At 33.2% G+C, this 17,596-nt stretch overlaps 1 protein-coding gene across 4 annotated transcripts in view; it reads right to left on the bottom strand.

Moving 5' to 3' along the window:
• Positions 1 to 964: 964 nt before the first annotated feature.
• The window catches only part of SREK1 (splicing regulatory glutamic acid and lysine rich protein 1), a 41,096-nt gene continuing 24,464 nt past the window's right edge, over positions 965 to 17,596 (bottom strand). For 2 of the 4 annotated variants that reach the window (XM_028512712.2, XM_028512723.2), the window contains 4 exons: positions 17,077 to 17,463; positions 12,500 to 12,595; positions 8,256 to 8,400; positions 2,837 to 7,324 (listed from right to left, as the gene is read on the bottom strand). In XM_028512712.2, the coding sequence (XP_028368513.1) occupies positions 7,175 to 7,324; positions 8,256 to 8,400; positions 12,500 to 12,595; positions 17,077 to 17,463 (778 nt within the window). In that variant the 3' untranslated portion in view covers positions 2,837 to 7,174. Of the gene's footprint in view, positions 1,227 to 2,836; positions 7,325 to 8,255; positions 8,401 to 12,499; positions 12,596 to 17,076; positions 17,464 to 17,596 lie in introns of those variants that run through there. The other 2 variants (XM_028512717.2, XM_036020352.1) reach the window with 2 other exon arrangements.

The following is a 17,596-nucleotide window of genomic DNA, read 5'->3' as shown; positions in this document are numbered from 1 at the left end:
AAGGAAACTGGGACTCAAATCAATGGTTTGGAACAGACGGAACAAATAAACATTTAACCAGTACAGAATGAAGAAGCAAGAATTAAAAAAATGAGGCGGCTCAGAAACCTCCAAGGCAACTTTAAACATTCCATCATCCAAATCACAGGGGTGCCAGGAGAAGAGCAAGAAATGGAAAACTTATTTGAAAAAAATAAGAGAATTTCCCCAATCTGACAAAGGAAATAGACTTCCAGAAAGTCCAGGAAGCTCAGAGTCCCAAAGTACCACCCAAGGAAGCACATGCCAAGGCACATCATAATTACATCACCCAAGATTAAAGGAGAGAATCTGAAAAGCAGCAAGAGAAAAGGAAATCCCATTAGACTATCAGCTAATTTCTCAAAAGATAACCATGTAAGCAAGAAGGGGCTCGAAAGAAGTATTCCAAGGAATACTTGGAATAGAAGTATTTCCTTTTATCAAAGGCAAGGACCTACATCCAAGGTGACTCTATCCAGCAAAGTTATCATGTAGAATGGAAGGGCAGATAAAGTGCTTCCCAGATAAGGTCAAGTTAAAGGAGTTCACCAAGCCCTTATATGAAATATTAAAGGGACTTATATAAGAAAAAGATAAAAAACTATGAACAGTAAAATGACAAAACTCACAACTATCAAGACCTAAACCTAAAAAATAAAAACCTAAGCAAACAACTAGAACAGGAACAGAATCACAGAAATGGAGACCACATGGAGGGTTATCAGGGGAGGGGAAGTGGGGAGAATGGGGGAAAATGTACAGGGAATAAGAAGCATAAATAGTAGGTAAAAAATAGACAGGGGAAGGCTAAGAATAGTATAGGAAATGTAGAAGCCAAAGAACTTATATGTATGACCCACGGACATGAACTAAGGGGTGGGGGATGCAGGGTGCAGGGTACAGGGCAGAGGGGAATAAAGGGGGGGGGGGGAAATAGGACAACTGTAATAGCATAATCAATAAAAATATTTTAAAATAATAAAATACACGATGACATGACAGTTGTCATAATAGAATCTAACAAAAATTGTTTTGAGCGAAGGTAAAGACAACTAAGCATCACTAGCGCCATCTTAAAGATAAAACCAACTTTTTGGCCAATCCAGTATGTTGAAATGAATCTGGAGAAATTCCTGACATTGGAAGACAAGTAGGCTACAGAAAAACTACAAGAATTTAATGCTAACACCATAATCTCCTTTCTGCTACAGCAGGCTGTTTCATGTAACAGAATCATGAGTGATACAAGGGTGCATCTAAAATATTACAGAGGAAATGCAGAACTAGGAAGGCTTAGCAAATGGGATTGAGGGTAAGGATCAAGACAGAAATTAATAGTGGCGATGCAGAACTAGACAGATGACAACTCTGGTGAAAAATAATGAATAGCAGAGGTATAGACATGAAACTCGAAATTAAATGTTTTGTTTGGGGCAGGTTCAATGTACAGTGCTATCCATTAAAATTATAAAAAAGCTTTATAAAAGCTTTTAAAAGTATTATAAAAGCTTTGTGTCAGTTGCTACACTAATGAGAAGGTGGTTGGAAATTTAAGACTGCAGCTCTGGGAGGGGAAATACAGTACTAGAGGTCATGCCTATGTAACTGATTCCATTTACCACCTGATTATCACACTATGGTTATTACATCAAAGAGTACTATACTGTTTATATTGGGGGGAAAAAAACTATTTTCGGTGAATCTTAAAATGTTTTTCCTAAGAAAATGATAGTAAGCCCTGGCCAGCTAGCTCAGTTATTTGGAGTGTTGTCTTTTGATATGCCAGGGTTGCAGGTTCAATCCTTGGTCAGGGCACATGCAAGAATCAATGAATACATAAATAATGGAAAACAAATTGATGTTTCTCAAGAAAATTAAAAAATTTTTAAAGAAAATAATTACAAGAACAAAATGTACTATAACTATGCTCATGTAATTACTATTTAGTAATCATTCCTAACAAAAATACAACATAGCCATTTTGTTTGGAAGTCTGTCGTCATGGTTTCTTCTCCAACCTGGCATTCCTCTAAGTCCTGTGGAGGTCACGCACACTCACTGCTGATAAGGGGTACACTTTAAAGATCTCTCCTCTCATCCCCACACATTCATGTATAGCCCTATCATGTCAGGATCAACTAAGCCATCAGGTCATACAGAATTCAAATTTACATATCTGATAGCTAATGTATTTTTTAAGAGGCCCTTTGGCTAACAGGCTCTCTCACTTAAATGACCACCCTCACACACACCATTTATTCACCAAATGAAGAGCTATAGTTCTGAAAATTAGAAGGCATTCCACTTGCTGTTAAAAGCAGTGACAAATTTTCAGTGTATAAATGCCCTAGTAAGAAGCTGATTCTGAAAACAAAAGGGAGATTCCAAAAATCAACTATCACTAGAATACTATAAAATGTTCAAATGAAAAAGCTTTTGACTAAAGTTATGGCTACAGAACATGAGGACTGCCCAATGTTCACTATCTGTATTTGGTAGTAATTTTGAAATCCAGGAACAACCTGTTACTTTCTTTGTTAGAAAAACAAGCTAGCCCTGACCCATGTGGCTCAGCTGGATGGGTGTCATCCCGCAGAGCAAATGATTGCCAGTTCGATTCTCAGTCAAGGCACATGCCTAGGTTCGGGGTTCAGTCCCAGGCCAGGACGCATACAAGAGGCAATCCATCAATGTTTGTCTCATGTCAGTGTTTCTCTCTCTCTCTCTTCCCCATCCAAAAACAAATTTTTAAAAAAAGCTCTAAATATACAAATAAATGTCTTTGAAATAAGTGAAATTACTAGTCAAGACTGGCAAGGTTTTAAGATTTTCATTTTATTAAAAATATATTAACACAATAGCAGCATCGTTTGATAAATCTTTACTAGTACCATTTAGTAGTCCTACTCACAACACACACCACCTATGCAGCATCTTCATGTTTACGTTTTAAACTTTTCCCTTGATAATCCATAGTATTATGTAAAGAACACTATTGTATTAACCTAATTAAGATTAAGGACAGTAATATTTAACATTAAACTGAACTACCTATACAAATACACAGTATACCAAAATGTAATCTGCTGTGGAAATTGGGAAATTCTTTAAGTTGTTCCTCAACAGTTTTCTGCCTACCCGTAACCTTAAACTAATAGAACTCAATCTCAACTCTAATTCTTTCAGTATGAGTTTCACAAATTTGAACTTAATATGGTTAAAAAATTATTTATCTAGCAAATAAATGTTAATCAAGAATGAAGGGAACTATTCATTCCAATCCTGGAAAAATAATGTGAAGCTTCCCAGAAGTTGGCAATTTTTAAAATTAAAATGTTAAATACAAGTAAATTTAAAAATCAGGCAACAGACGACAAACCTGCTTTTAAAAACAATGTATTATGGAATGTTATATTAAATAGACTAATAATTATAATAAATTAATTGCTAGAAACTATAAAAGTATTTTAAAATAAAATGGAAAAAATCTAATCATTATTAAATCCAACCTAATAGAACATGAAACAAAGTCATTAATAGCTCTAGCTTTTATTTTTGAAATAATGTATGAGTCTTTAGGCAGAATCATCAATAAAAATGTACTAAGGAAAACAAATTCATCCACAAACCCAAGATTAAGGAGGGAAGTCAATTTTATTTTTAAAAGATTAATTTATGACATTTATACTGTAGTCTTGCACTCAGATATATAATTTAGCCATTTTAAGAGCACTAACTTTTGAAATTTGAAAATAAATTTAAATAATAATGTAATAAGTGTAGAAGTAGCAAATTTTTTTTAAATATTCAAACACGTAAGGAACATGCTTTGTTGAAATGGCTCTACTTCATCATCTGCCCAATTAAATTCATAGTATCTTGTAAAGAATATAAGGACTAATTGAAATGTTAAGTTATTCAATGTATCTCTCCAAAAGAATTCACTTTAATTGCTAATCCAACTACTAAAGATTTAAATCAAACCATATTATTTCTAATATTTTGAAAGTTTGAAACACCTATTACTATATATATATATATATATTGTAATCCTTAAATTTGAATATTATCTTGTTGAAAAATCTGGATCAAATTTTAAGTTTTAAGATAATGATATAGCAACATATATAGAAATGAATGGGGGTCTTGAATGACTAATATCACAATATATTATTTTCTTGACAAAATATTGATTCTAAATATCAGGGTTTTTTTTTTAAATTAAGTATGTCAAAATTTAAGCCACTGACACTTCTGAAGATAAACATGGCATACAGTAAACCTCTTGAAAAACAGAATTCTAAACAGAGAATCACAAGCTGACTAGTATCTGCGATTGTAACAGATGGAAAATAATGACTAAGGAGATGGCTGCAGAAGTTAAAGTTTATACTTGTTTTCTCACATGAAACTGGCTACCTTATGAAGGGCCATTTTATATTATCATTTCAGTGTGCACTGCTGAAAAGCAGGAACCAGAGAGCCAACAGAGTTTGTCTAGAATGATGAAGAGCAATTACAATTTAAGGAACAGAATATATTCTCTCTATGGTCAAGCTAAAAAAGGTAATTTACAGAAGGCTTCAAGTATAAAATGGCTGTCTTCTTGGCCTTATCTCAAGTTTTTCTGACAACATCTACACCTGGGATGAACAAGAATAATTTTAAAGAAAAACAAAATACCTTGAAAGAAAATAACAAACAAATGGAAACATATTAGCTCTCATAAGTGAAGAGAATGTCTATCTCTGTCTCTCTCACCGCCCATGCCCCCACCCAGTATCTACAGGCCCTAGAACGCTTTGCTTCCATAAGCCCTAAATGAGGAAAATGATTTCACTTTTTCCAGATCTCTTGTATTCCTACTTATGCCCACCTTTTACAAATCACCATCTTTCATTATTTTAAAGCTGATTAAATATCAGCAAGAAAAATAATTAGCAGCAGGACCCAAATTAAATAGGTTAATTACAACATAAAAACATTTAATAGAAAACACCTCAAACTTTAAATGACTGTTTTATAGACACCACACAAACATGCACTCCATGTCAAAACAATTTCTATAGAAACTAAAAAAAGAACAGGATAAAACTAAGATGCTATTTTGAAATGCATAAACAAATACTTTCCTCTAAAATACTTAGCTTTATTAGAGAAATGGTACTAAAAATAACAAAGATTCAAACATTTGCTCTAATCTACTTACATATCATAAATAAGACAACTGTTGATGCTAGACATTAAGTACTCCTTCACGATCTTTCCATATTCACCAAGCATTCTTGTATCAGAATAAGCTGTTTACCAGCCAACCGTATGTGGTTGAATGATTAAAATGACCATCTATACTTTACATAGTAAAGCATTTTCAAAAATTTTAATGTACACAGTGACAAAAAGGAAAAAATACCACAGTAATTCTGGACACATGAAGAGTAATTAAGCAGCTTCATAATCAAATCAGGCTTCATTATTTGCAATAAGGGCAATTCTTTCCATTCTCCACCAAATACTTAAGTTTCAATAGTATTAACATTAAAAGAAAACTCATGTTGAAACCAAGTAACTGATGTGCTACCCAGCTTTTTAAATCTATAAGATGAGGTAAGGCAACTGAGTAATTTGATTGTATTAGATTGTATTAAAATAATTACACTTGATTTTTCAATAACATGCTAATTAAAAGGTATAACTATTTTGGAAATATAAACAATAATGAAAAGTTTTGAAACCATGAGTTATGGTATTGGGGAAAAATATTAACGATGTTGTAATTTCACTACTTGCATACTTTCTTCAAAAAGCGAACCTAAGAATAATGGATGACCTGTATTTTAAACCAAGTAAACATATCCTTAAACATAAAACAACCTCATGTGTTCTCCTTTAAGTACTTTTTCTGCACACCATTTATGAGAAGATGATTGAGAGGTAATAATTAAGGCCATCCATGTAGACAACTAAAGGGTTTGCTTTAAGTAAATTAAGAACATGCTTCATTTTTAATTATCACAGTATAAAACTGATGGTCCCAAAACTGCACTGTTGTTTTAAAAGCTCTGAAGTCATTCTTGAAAACAAGACTTCCCTCTCATGTTAGGTGAACTAAATAATAAGCTCTTCTGACATATCACTTACACACTTCTCTATGGGAGTGAATGGAATATCCATCTAAATTCCATATGACTTGAGAATGACTAGCACATATAAAATTCTAGAAAACAGTATACCACATTGTAGAAGGCACTAAAGCTTCAGCTTGTGCTCCCATAGCCCATTTTGAAAACCCAAGTTTTCTTTTTATAATGACACCTTTGCCACCTACCGCTGACAACACACACTGCAATATTATTTATAATAAGCTTGGAAATGTCAAGAAAGTTAAAAAAGAAGTGCTTACTTTGTGGGGAAATCCAATGATTCTAAACACCGAATACTAATACATTATTATTAGTATTCAACACAGTCATTCTTCCTTTGGAAAGAGAACAGTAGTAGCATGCATTGAAGGTTGTTTTTTAATCCACTTATTTAAGTAATTTTAATCTGTAAAACTATTTTAAAGAAAAACTGCTGTCCTAAACAGTGACAAAAAGAAAACACAATAGTGAGAATTTAACACAATCACTATAAATCCTGTGAAGTGTTAAAACTTCTTACATATTTGCACTTACAAGGGTGGGTATATATTTGCACCGATTTCAAGCACATCATCAATTTGTATATCTTGAAATTTAAAAAAAAAAAAGGTAAAACAATACAAAATTCAGTAACTAGAACTTTTTAAAAGAGCCTCCAATGCTTGTCTCCAGTCTTTACGGATAATACAAATTTGGATCTTGAATGTCCCATTTACTTGTAATGGTTCTTGGCAAACACTAACAAACCACATGACAAGTGTGTCAGCCACCATGGAAATGCACAGATTTTACAAGATGAGGTTTGGGTAACATCTGTTATTTTCATGATGTCCATGCTTTATTTTCTTACTCAGTAACAAGATGGCCACAATGTCACCTAACAACTAGAACAGCTGTTTAGCTCCTATCTTTATACTCAACTGGATCTCTTCACTGTTTAACATCTTGTTAAGAGAATTAAAAGCTTTGGATTTTATTCCAGCGTGTGTTTAGAGGTGCATTTGTTGGTCCTATACCGCTTCTGTTTTGGTAGAGAGGTTTTCTTCATTTGGCTGACAATTCCCATTCTGCTGTACTTTGTTTTCCTCAGTCCTAGGTGCATCCTTGTCATCTGCTTCTTTGCTCACACTTGATTCTGGCTCTTTATTGTGCTCCTTCTCCTACAATGAATATTAAGATATACATTTAGTATTTTTCTCAAGAGATGCCTGCTACTACCTCTGCTTATGGCTAAAATATGTGATTTTATGTTTTGTGAATTAATAAATCGGGGTATTTTCTCCCATTACCTCTTCATATAAATAGGATATGCAAGCATATATCAGTATGTCTTTTGTACTCCTCCTAAAAGACAATCCATGGAAATTAAAATAAAAATAGATCAACAGAAAGTCTAAAAGGAAGTGTTTGGTACATGATCTCTGACTTCAAAAAGTGTGACAGGCCTGCTGAAAGAGCAGAACAGTCCCCAATCCCAAGGATGCCAGGAGAGACTATTACCAGAATGAGAGCAAATAAAACTGTTAAGATGAAAGCTCCAGAACTCAAAACTGATTTTCAAATACAGATTATACCAGTAAAACAAAGGAATTAACATATTTCATAAGCTCTTAGAATACTCACTCAAAAACCCTTTTTGGTGGAATTTGATTTGCCATTAATTATTCTAATTCAACAAACCTAATTTCAGCATATATTACAAAATTAATAATGACAGAACTGTCAAACTTGCTGAAACAAATATATTGAGGAAAATGGCGTCAGGTAGAAATCAGTATAAAATCAAACATATCTGTTACATGTAGATAGTCTAAACTTTTCTTATTGTATGCCATTCTATGATTCTCAAATAAGAAATGTGATCAGTTTAAATTTCAATTAGCTTTATCTCATCCCCTCAACATTTAGTTTTAAAAAAAAAACTGTCAATATAATAATATTAGAAAATGTTAAAAAAAAAAGATGTAAGACACAATTGCCCTCAAGGAGTTTTTAGCCTAAAACTACTTCTATGCAACAAAGAACAATCTCAATTATTAATTATTCAAAGCCTGAACAACCATTGCTGAACACTGAATGACCATTGCTTACTTTAAGTGAAGTATTGTTCTTCTCCAACTTTTCCTTCCCATCTCTGTCATTAGAATTCTTTCTTGTAGAGGTTGAACGTTCTCTCTCTCTTCTTTCACTGATATGGTCCCTTTCTTTTTCTCTCTTTTTATCTTTCTTATTTCTGCTATAGGAACATTGATAGTGTCGGTTAATTTGTAAGAAATTAAAGACCTGCTATACTAATGACAAAATATTCTTATCTAACACTAAAACATTGTATATAAGCCTACCAGTAACTCAGTTTGACCAAGTAACATCAATGAGACCTATAACCTCACCTACTCTACCCACAGTGTAACGTTTTAAAGATATACAAGTCGTTTTAGTACAGCCTACCTGTGTTCATATAAAACACAACTTGTGATTGTCAATTTATTAGTTCTTAAACATTCAAGAGTTATCTGCTATAGTTAGGATAAAATAAAAACAAATATCTACATTTTTAACCCACATTTCCACAGCAAAAGATGAATAGACTGAAAAGAGGAAAGAAACAGATATGGCTCCCAGGCAGGACTACTAGCAAAACTGGAACTTCCAGTAACTCACTGCGCCGTGTCCCCATCATGCACCGTTACAAAGAAGTCCCACCAATGCAAGAGCAAAAGTTAAGCAGAAGATGGAATGAAAAGTTTCATCTATTTAAAGAAAAAGGTGCCCTTAAAATTAAAGGGAAAAAAATAATACACTTCACATAAGAAGCATAACAAATAGCTTCTACTCACAACAGCCCTGATATGGAATTCTAAACTTTCTTCTCTTCATTATAAACAGTTTAAAAATAAACACAAAGACCACTGAAACAAATACAGACTCTCAGGAAACAAATCCAAGTGTATATGAAGAGTTAGTATAACAAAAATGGCATCTCAAAACGCTGGACAAAAGATGGTCTTTTATAAATAAAAAGGTTTGGAGACAACTGGATTATTATTTGGTAAGTGATAAAACTGGATCCATATTTCATTCCACATAAATAAATAATCCAAATGGGATGGAGCCCAAAATATTTTAAGTAAAACAACATACTACTAGACAAAAATACAGGTGAATTTCTTTAATGTAGCTGAAGGAAAGATTTTTTAGCCATAACTAAGATTTTAGGTCCATAAAAGTAAAGATTATCTATATAAACTTTTGCAAAGCAAAAAACAACCATTAATATATTTGGAAGAAAAATGACAAACCAAAAAATATGTATTTGTAACATATATGTGTGTACATGTATCTTTATATATAACTCTTAAAAGTCAAGGGAACAAATGCATCAAACACAAAAATTCTTAGAAATAAATTTAACCAAGGTGGCAAAAAATTTCCTGTGAGCAATAAAGACAAATAGATGTAAAGAAATCTGTGTTCATGAGGAAGACTTAAATAATGTAAAGATGACAACAGTATTCAAAGTGACCTAAAGATTCAGTGCAATCCCTATGAAAATCCCATCTGGTATCATTAGCAGAAACAGAAAAACCCATCCTAAAACTCATGGAATTTTAAGGGACATCAAATAGCCAAAATAATCTTAAGAAGGACAAAGCTGGCATTAAGCACCAGACATACAGATGAACGGAATAGAAAACAAAGCCCAGAAGTGAACTCATATATGGTCAAATAATTTTTTTTTTTTTTTACAAGGATGCCAAGACCCATTCATAGGGAAAGGACAACCCTTTCAACCAATTGTTCTGGGAAAACTGTATAGTCATATGCAAGTTGAGATCGAGCCTTTACTTTATATCACATATAAAAATTAACTCAAAATGGATCAGAGAACTAAACATGTAAGCTAAAACTAAAAAAACTTTACAAGAAAACATAGGGAAAAATCTTCATGGCATTGGATTTAGCAATGATTTCTTGGATATGACACTAAAAGAACAAGCAGCAAAAGGGAAAAATAAATTTGACTCCATCAAAATTATAAAACTTTGTGCATCAAGATACTATCAAATAACTAAGAAGACAACCAACCCACAGAATTGGAGAAAACATTTTTAAATCATGTATCCAGTAAAAAATCAATATCCAGAATATAAAGAACTCTTACAACTTAACAACAAAAACCGAATAACCCAATTCAAAATGTACAAAAACGTATACATTTCTTCAAAGAAGATATACAAATGGTCAATAAGCACATGAAAAAAATGGTCAACATTACTAATCATAAGAGAAATGCACATCAAAATAACAATGACATACCACTACACACTCACTAGAATGGCTATAATCAGAGGCAAACAAAAGGAACAAGTGTTAGTGAACAGGTAGAGACACACTAGAACCGATGTACATGGCTGATGGGAATGTCAAGTGGCACAGCTGCTTTGAAAAACAATTTGGCAATTTCTCAAAAAGATAAAGTTGTTATGACTCTGCAATTACCACTCCCAGTAAATCCCCCCAAAATGAAAACGTGTCCACACAAAAACATATACATAAATATTTAAAGCAGCATTTTTTCATTAACATCCAAAAAATAGAATAATAAATATCCATCAACTAATAAATGGATAAATAAAACATTTATGTGCTATGTGAATTTTTAAAACATGTAATACCTGACTATTTAGTCAGGGGTACTGACCTCTTTCCCTTAGATTGTCAAATAAAATAAAAACAACAGCCAACATAACAATAGCCAACTGGTGTGAGTGAAATCAAAATTATACCTGTTTTTTTGTCAGATCAGCAAAAAATATGTATTTTTTTCGCATGCTGCAGAATTTCAGTAATTACTTTATGTGTGTCATGAGATGAAAAAGGTTGAAAATAGCTGGCACTAAAGATCCAGGAATAGGCCCAAATAGAAAAATTTAGTACACGACAAAAGCAACATATCAAACTAATGTTAGAAAAATTGAGTTTTTGATAAATGGTATTAGAACTCCAGAGAAGCATTTGGAAAAACAAAATAAAATTGGACTCATATGCCATATGGTATATATGGATAAAGTAATAGATCAAAAATAGAAATGTAAAAACATAAAAGTAGAAGAAAAAAATGGCAATTCTACTGTAACCTTGGAATTAGGAAAAGACTCTTCTAAACTTATGACAAAATCAAGAAATCATACAGAAAAAATACTTGAAAAATTAAATTATATTTAAAAAATTTTTAATTAGTATTTAAAACCTGGTATTTAAATATGACAAATTACAAAAGTTACTAAATAGATTATTATTTAAAACTATTTTGCTTAACATATTAGCAAATATGCAAATTCTGTATTACTTCATTTTAAGGGTGGTAAACTTAGAAACAGTAACTTAGAAAAGATAAGTCGACAAGTAGGAATGATACTTTTAATCAAACCACTAAAAAATAATCTCCCCAATACAAAAAGAGCTCTTGAAAATAACAGAAAACAGATTTTGTAGGAAAACTGGCAAAGTATACAGACAATACACAGAAAAGGAAATACAAATGGCCTTCATATATACATAGAGATGCCCACCTTCACTTTTAAGAGAAATGCAACTAAATTTAAAATTACTGTATGTTGGTACCATTTCTTATCTATCAAGTGTGCAAAAAACCACAACTTTTGATCCTATAACCTGTTATAGCTGTAGGGAAATAGGCACTCTCATACACAGTTGGTTAAAGTACAAGAGACTGCCAATCCTTACGGGGGCACTATAGAAATAGCTCTCAACATTACAAACACAATCTCCTGACTAAACATTAACATTTCTAGAGAATTTTCCTACATATTTACATACTACAAAATGAGATAAGTCCAAAGCTCTTCGTTACAGTATTGTACATTTTATAACAGAAAAACTAAGAAAAACCATTGTACTGCAGGCTGGCTAAACTAAGGTACTATCATACAATGAAAGTACATGCAATTGTGAAATTGAATGAAGCAGCACACTCTGACAAATATGGAAAGATGTGATAGTTAAGTGACAAAAGCAAGTGCACAACAGTGTGTCTATTTTGTAATAAAAACTACATATTCTTACCTTGTGTGTGTGTGTGTGTGTAAATGAATGAAACTAGAAGGATATACAAAAAACTTAAAAGTCATCACTTACGAGGACAGAGTAGATGGGCATGTGAGTGGATATTTAGATCTACCCGTGCATAACTTATATATTTTTTATCTCTGAACCATGCAAATGTATTGTATTATTCATTCAGAACTATAAAGACTGAAGAAAAATTACCCTCCCAAGTCCCTCCACAGTTGCAGCATATGCTTTCAACCTACCTCCTAGGAGATGGAGACCTAGAAGACTTCCTTTTTATCGTTTTTGATGTTCTTGGGGATCTGGAAGAACTCCTGCTCCTCCTCCTACGTCTTTCCCTGAAAGTCAAAGATAATGCCATTTTTTGGGGGGGAAAAAATCAAGTTAAATAAATGCCAATTCAAATACTGAAAAAAGTCATTAATGCTCTCAAGTGAATAGTATTCTTTGGAGGCCAGTTTAAATACATGTCCTTTATAAGCACATTTCTTTAATTTTAGTGCAGGTCAAATTATGAACCATAAATCTCAAAATAGACTGATAAAAAGATATCCTAAGATTCCATACTTAGAAAGGGTAGAGGAGCTCCAATTCACCTGGCTTATTTGAACAAATACATTTTGAATACAAAAAAATATAAATGGATGTTCTGGATTCTCTCAAATATGTTCTTCCTTAGCATCCAAAACTGTTTATCTATCAGACTCTTTGTCATGCATCTAGTTAGCTCCTTGCTGCCCCACTGTGGATTATTTTGTAACAAGGAAAACATGACTTTTTCAAAAACTTAAAGATAAGTTGGCTTGCAAAATGTGAACTTCTCAGACCTAAGTATTTAGGATATCTCTGAAGAAGTACTTACATTAACTCATTTTATGCTTTACCTTCCCATCTCCTATCATTTCATTACTGTTGTTCTGTTAAAGTTGAGTGCACAGTTGCTTAGATATAAGTAAAACACTTAAAACCAGGATTTAAATATGACAAAGTAAAAAAAATTACCAAATATCCCAGCCAGGGTATATTCCTGGGTTGCAGGCCATAACCCCCAGCAACCGCACATTGATGTTTCCCTCTCTCTCTCTATCTCCCTCCCTTCCCTCCCTAATAAATAAATAAATAGAATATATATAAAAAAAAATTACCAAATAATTTCTAAGGTGGCCAACTTAGAAACAATAAATTTTAAGATGTCCATAATTCAGGGGATGAGATATGAAGATATAGTTTAGTTGACTAATGTACCCAATAAGCTATCTCACAGAGTTTTGCTCACTAGTGGCCACATAGCTGAAAGAATCTAATCTTCTAGAATTTAAGATGTTCTTACCACCTCAGTAAATTAGACTCTAGCTTAATGAAACATTGTCTGTTTTCCATTTATAAAATAAAAACCTAAATAATGCTCTGATGTGGTGTATATGCTAGATGTTAAGACCAAAAAAGCTCAAGAATTTTGAGAACACAAATAAGTCAATTCCAACTTTACCTAAAGTTCTCTCTCCCATTACCCAACTTTATTTCCAGGATGCCCCAAAATTATACTTCTGACTGATGAAGTAACTAGATAATATTCCATTCAATCAATGCTCCCCTATACGAGCTCAGCAGTAGAACCTGAAGTACTTTCACCACAGCATGAGAACATCAGTGTATCCCAAACCTGAAGTTTACATAAAAGGGCCCCACCATGATCGCTCTGACTCTTTACATGCTTATTTAGGAAGCACCACATACAAGGGCATCTAGTAACAACCAGCTGATGATAAGAGCCAAGGCTGAACAGACAGCAATCTAGGATATCAATTAGTTGAGAAAGAAGTAGGCAGCTGTAGTGTGAAGAACTGTAGTTTAGAATTAGATTTAAAATTTGCTTCCACACCTTACCAGCTGAACTGCAATCATATTGCTTTTCATCTAAATCTCGGTTTTTCCAACTGAAAAATGGAGGTAACCCAAGCTTTGCAGTGTCAAGGATTTAAGATAGTACTAAAAAAGTACCAAGCATAGTGTCTGGTGCACAACTGGTGCTCAATAAACATTTTCTTCTTCCCTTTCTTGGTTTCACCCTTGACAGTAACTTTTAAGCATTAAAACCTTTTTACATATAAAATTTTTCTCTAAAGAGGTAGATTAGGTGACAATGTTGGAAATAAAAATATCAAGTAGACAATTTTTGAGCATTTGAAATGTTCATATTTGAACATTTGTCTACTTGATAAAAATATCAAGTAGACCATTTTTATGAGCAATTGAAATGTAAGTGCTTTTTATGAGCACTTAAAAAGCAGAAAAACTATAAAACTTAAGAAATTTTAACTCTTCACCAAGCGCTTTGAAAAGCATGAAAACACCCCAAACTGCCAAACTTTTGGGAACTAGTATTAGTCAACATTTATTCTCCAGGCCCCAGGGTTATTTAGGAGTACATTTAGGACTGAATGTGAACATCTGAACTTTCTTAAATATCAAGCAACTTAAATATGGGCCATGAAAAAATTAAACATTTCATAGTCATTAGAGAAAGTAAATTCAACTAAATTAAAAGGAATCAGAACATTATTTGGTGTTGTGAAACAGTAATATCTAAACAATCACATAAACACAAAAGAATGTGTTAACATACAATCAATAAAATCATTGTGCCATAAATGTCCAGCCACAGGCTCAACTGATACCCACAGTAAATAAGGTTAATTAATTCTTCAGGTTTTGATTCAATGTCCTAAAATATGACCTGTTTATGTCAAGCCCCATTTAAACATATACTGTTGCTTTCAACTTTATGTTTATGAGGCATTTTTTTAAAGTGGGTAGCAAGTACTGGTTAGACAATTCCCAAGTAAACTTAATCTCTAAAAAAAGAAAGAGCTACTATACTTGTAATACCAAAGTACAGAGATGATGGAGAATTTCCTCAATGCTTCCTCATGTTTTAAAACATAATAATAAGTCTTCCCACGGGCTTATTATAAGATTAAATAAGGTTAGTCATGAAAAACTGCTGAGATATAAAATCTGGCAAACAGTAAAAGCACTCAGCCCTGGCTGGTGTCGCTCAGTAGAATTGAGTGCCAGTCTGAGAACCAAAGGGTCACCAGTTTGATTTCCACTCAGGGCACATGCCTGGGTTGTGGGCCAGAGGCAACCCACATTGCTGTTTCTCTTCCTCTCTTTCTCCCGTCCTTCTCTCTGTCTAAAAATAAAATAAAATCTTTAAAAGCATTCAATAAATGCTTGTGATATTCTTGTATTATCTAACCAAAGACTAACATTAAGAATAAGCTACTAAAACACAAGAGATATTCCTGTCTCAGAAATAATTTTCTATAAAAAATTATACTTAAAATAGCTTAAAACTGGCTAAAATATAAATATTTTAATATATAGCTTAACACAATTTAGGAACTGCTATTTATTTATAGTCATAGTATCATCTAAAGCAATGGATGTAGGTTAGATAATCTTGAGTCAACGAAGGTCCTCATTTTGCAGCTGTTATTATGGCAACCTACTCTACCTGGTGGCAGCACACCTATTAATAAATTAAGGGAACAGTCCTAAGAAAAGAGCAAAACCTTAAAACTGACACAGTAAACACTCAACAAAATAGTCCTATAAAAATTAACTTAGATGACAAAATGTCTAACACTGTAGCTTTAGAAATCATTTTGCATAATAAACTTTACTATGCCATTCCAAAAAATTGCAGAAGCCCAAGAGGTCAATTTTTCTATATTAAAAAAAAAAAGGGCCGTTTCCACGTCTTAGCTACTGTGAATAATGCTGCAATGAACATAGGGGTACATATATCTTTGGAAATAAATGTTTTTAAATTTTGGGGGTAGATACCCGGAAGATGGATTGAAGGGTCATATGGTAACTCTCCTAATTTTTTGAGGAACCTCCATACTGTTTTCCACAGTGGCTGCACCAGTTTACATTTCCACCAGCAGTGAATAAAGGTTCTTTATTCTCCACAACCTCTCCAACACTAGTTATTACTTACTTGCCTTGTTCATAATAGCCATCGTAACAGGTGTGAGCTGATGTTGAACTGTCCTTTGATACATGACTGGACAAAAAGAATGTGGTACAAATATACAATGGACTACTACTTGGCTGTAAGAAAAGATGACATACTGCCATTTGCAACATGGATGGACCTTGAGAATATCATGCTAAGTGAAATTAAGTCAGAAAAAGTCAAGAACCATACAATTTCACCCATATGTTAGATATAAAACTGAAAGCAACAAATGAACAAGACAAACACTCATAGATAACAAACAGTATGGTGGATACCAGAGCGAAAAGGGGCTGAGGGGTATAAAGGTAATGGGGGTCAAATAAATACATGGTGACAAAAGGTGATTTGACTTTGGGTGGTAAAAATACGATGCAATATACAGATGACGCATTACAGAATTGTACACTTGAAATCTATGTAATTTTATTAACCAGTATCACCCCAATTAAAAAAAAAATAACTTGCCCATGCCATCCACCCTCCAAAAAGAATTAGCAGCACCAGCAGCAGTAGCATCTGCTGCTACCACCACCACCAGGTTAAAATAACAGATTACAAAGGATAAGTAAAACATTCCAAATAATTTTGTCAGACACCATCCATCCTTCCTCCTCATAGCTTCAATAGTGTGGCAAGCCTCTGTTAGAGAAATGTTTACTCTGCAGAGGAAAATATTTTAGTATTACTGTACTGATTCAACTTGTACAGAATAATCTTTTCCCCTCGGTTAATTCATGTTTACATTTGTCATCAGTAAACCCCTTGGTAAAAAATTTAAGCATAACAAACCTGCTGGAACTACGAGATCTTCTTGATGCATTGTAACTTCTGGGAGGTGTTCTGGATTTTTTATCCTTCTTTCTTTTCTCATCTATCTCTTTGGATCTGTCTTTTTCTCGTTCCTTTTCTTTATCCTGTTCTTTTTCCTTCTCTTTGTCTCGCTCCTTTTCATGCTCTTTTTCCCGCTCCCTCTCTCTGTCCTTTTCCTTGTCTTTATCTTTATCCCGGTCTTTTTCTCGTTCTTTATCCCGGTCTTTATCTTTGTTTTTCCCCCGTTCCTTTTCTTTTTCACGTTCCTTTTCCCTGTCTCTCTCTTTTTCCCTTTCCTTTTCTCTATCTTTTTCTTTCACTCTTTCCTTTTCCTTGATCTTTTCTCGAGTGTCTTTTCTCTTGTCCCTTTAAAAACAAAAATAAATAAGTAAATTCACAACTGAAGTAATTCTACTCCCCCAAAGAAGCTCCCCTTCTTCAATAATTATCAACACAAAATAATTTATAATAGTTGTAAGACATCACATATAAATCCCTA

This window comes from Phyllostomus discolor, chromosome 3, assembly GCF_004126475.2.
Source record: "Phyllostomus discolor isolate MPI-MPIP mPhyDis1 chromosome 3, mPhyDis1.pri.v3, whole genome shotgun sequence".
In the NCBI taxonomy this organism is placed as follows: Eukaryota; Metazoa; Chordata; class Mammalia; order Chiroptera; family Phyllostomidae; genus Phyllostomus; species Phyllostomus discolor.
The sequence above is the reverse complement of the archived record's forward strand: the minus strand, read 5'-3'. Positions and strand labels throughout refer to the sequence as shown.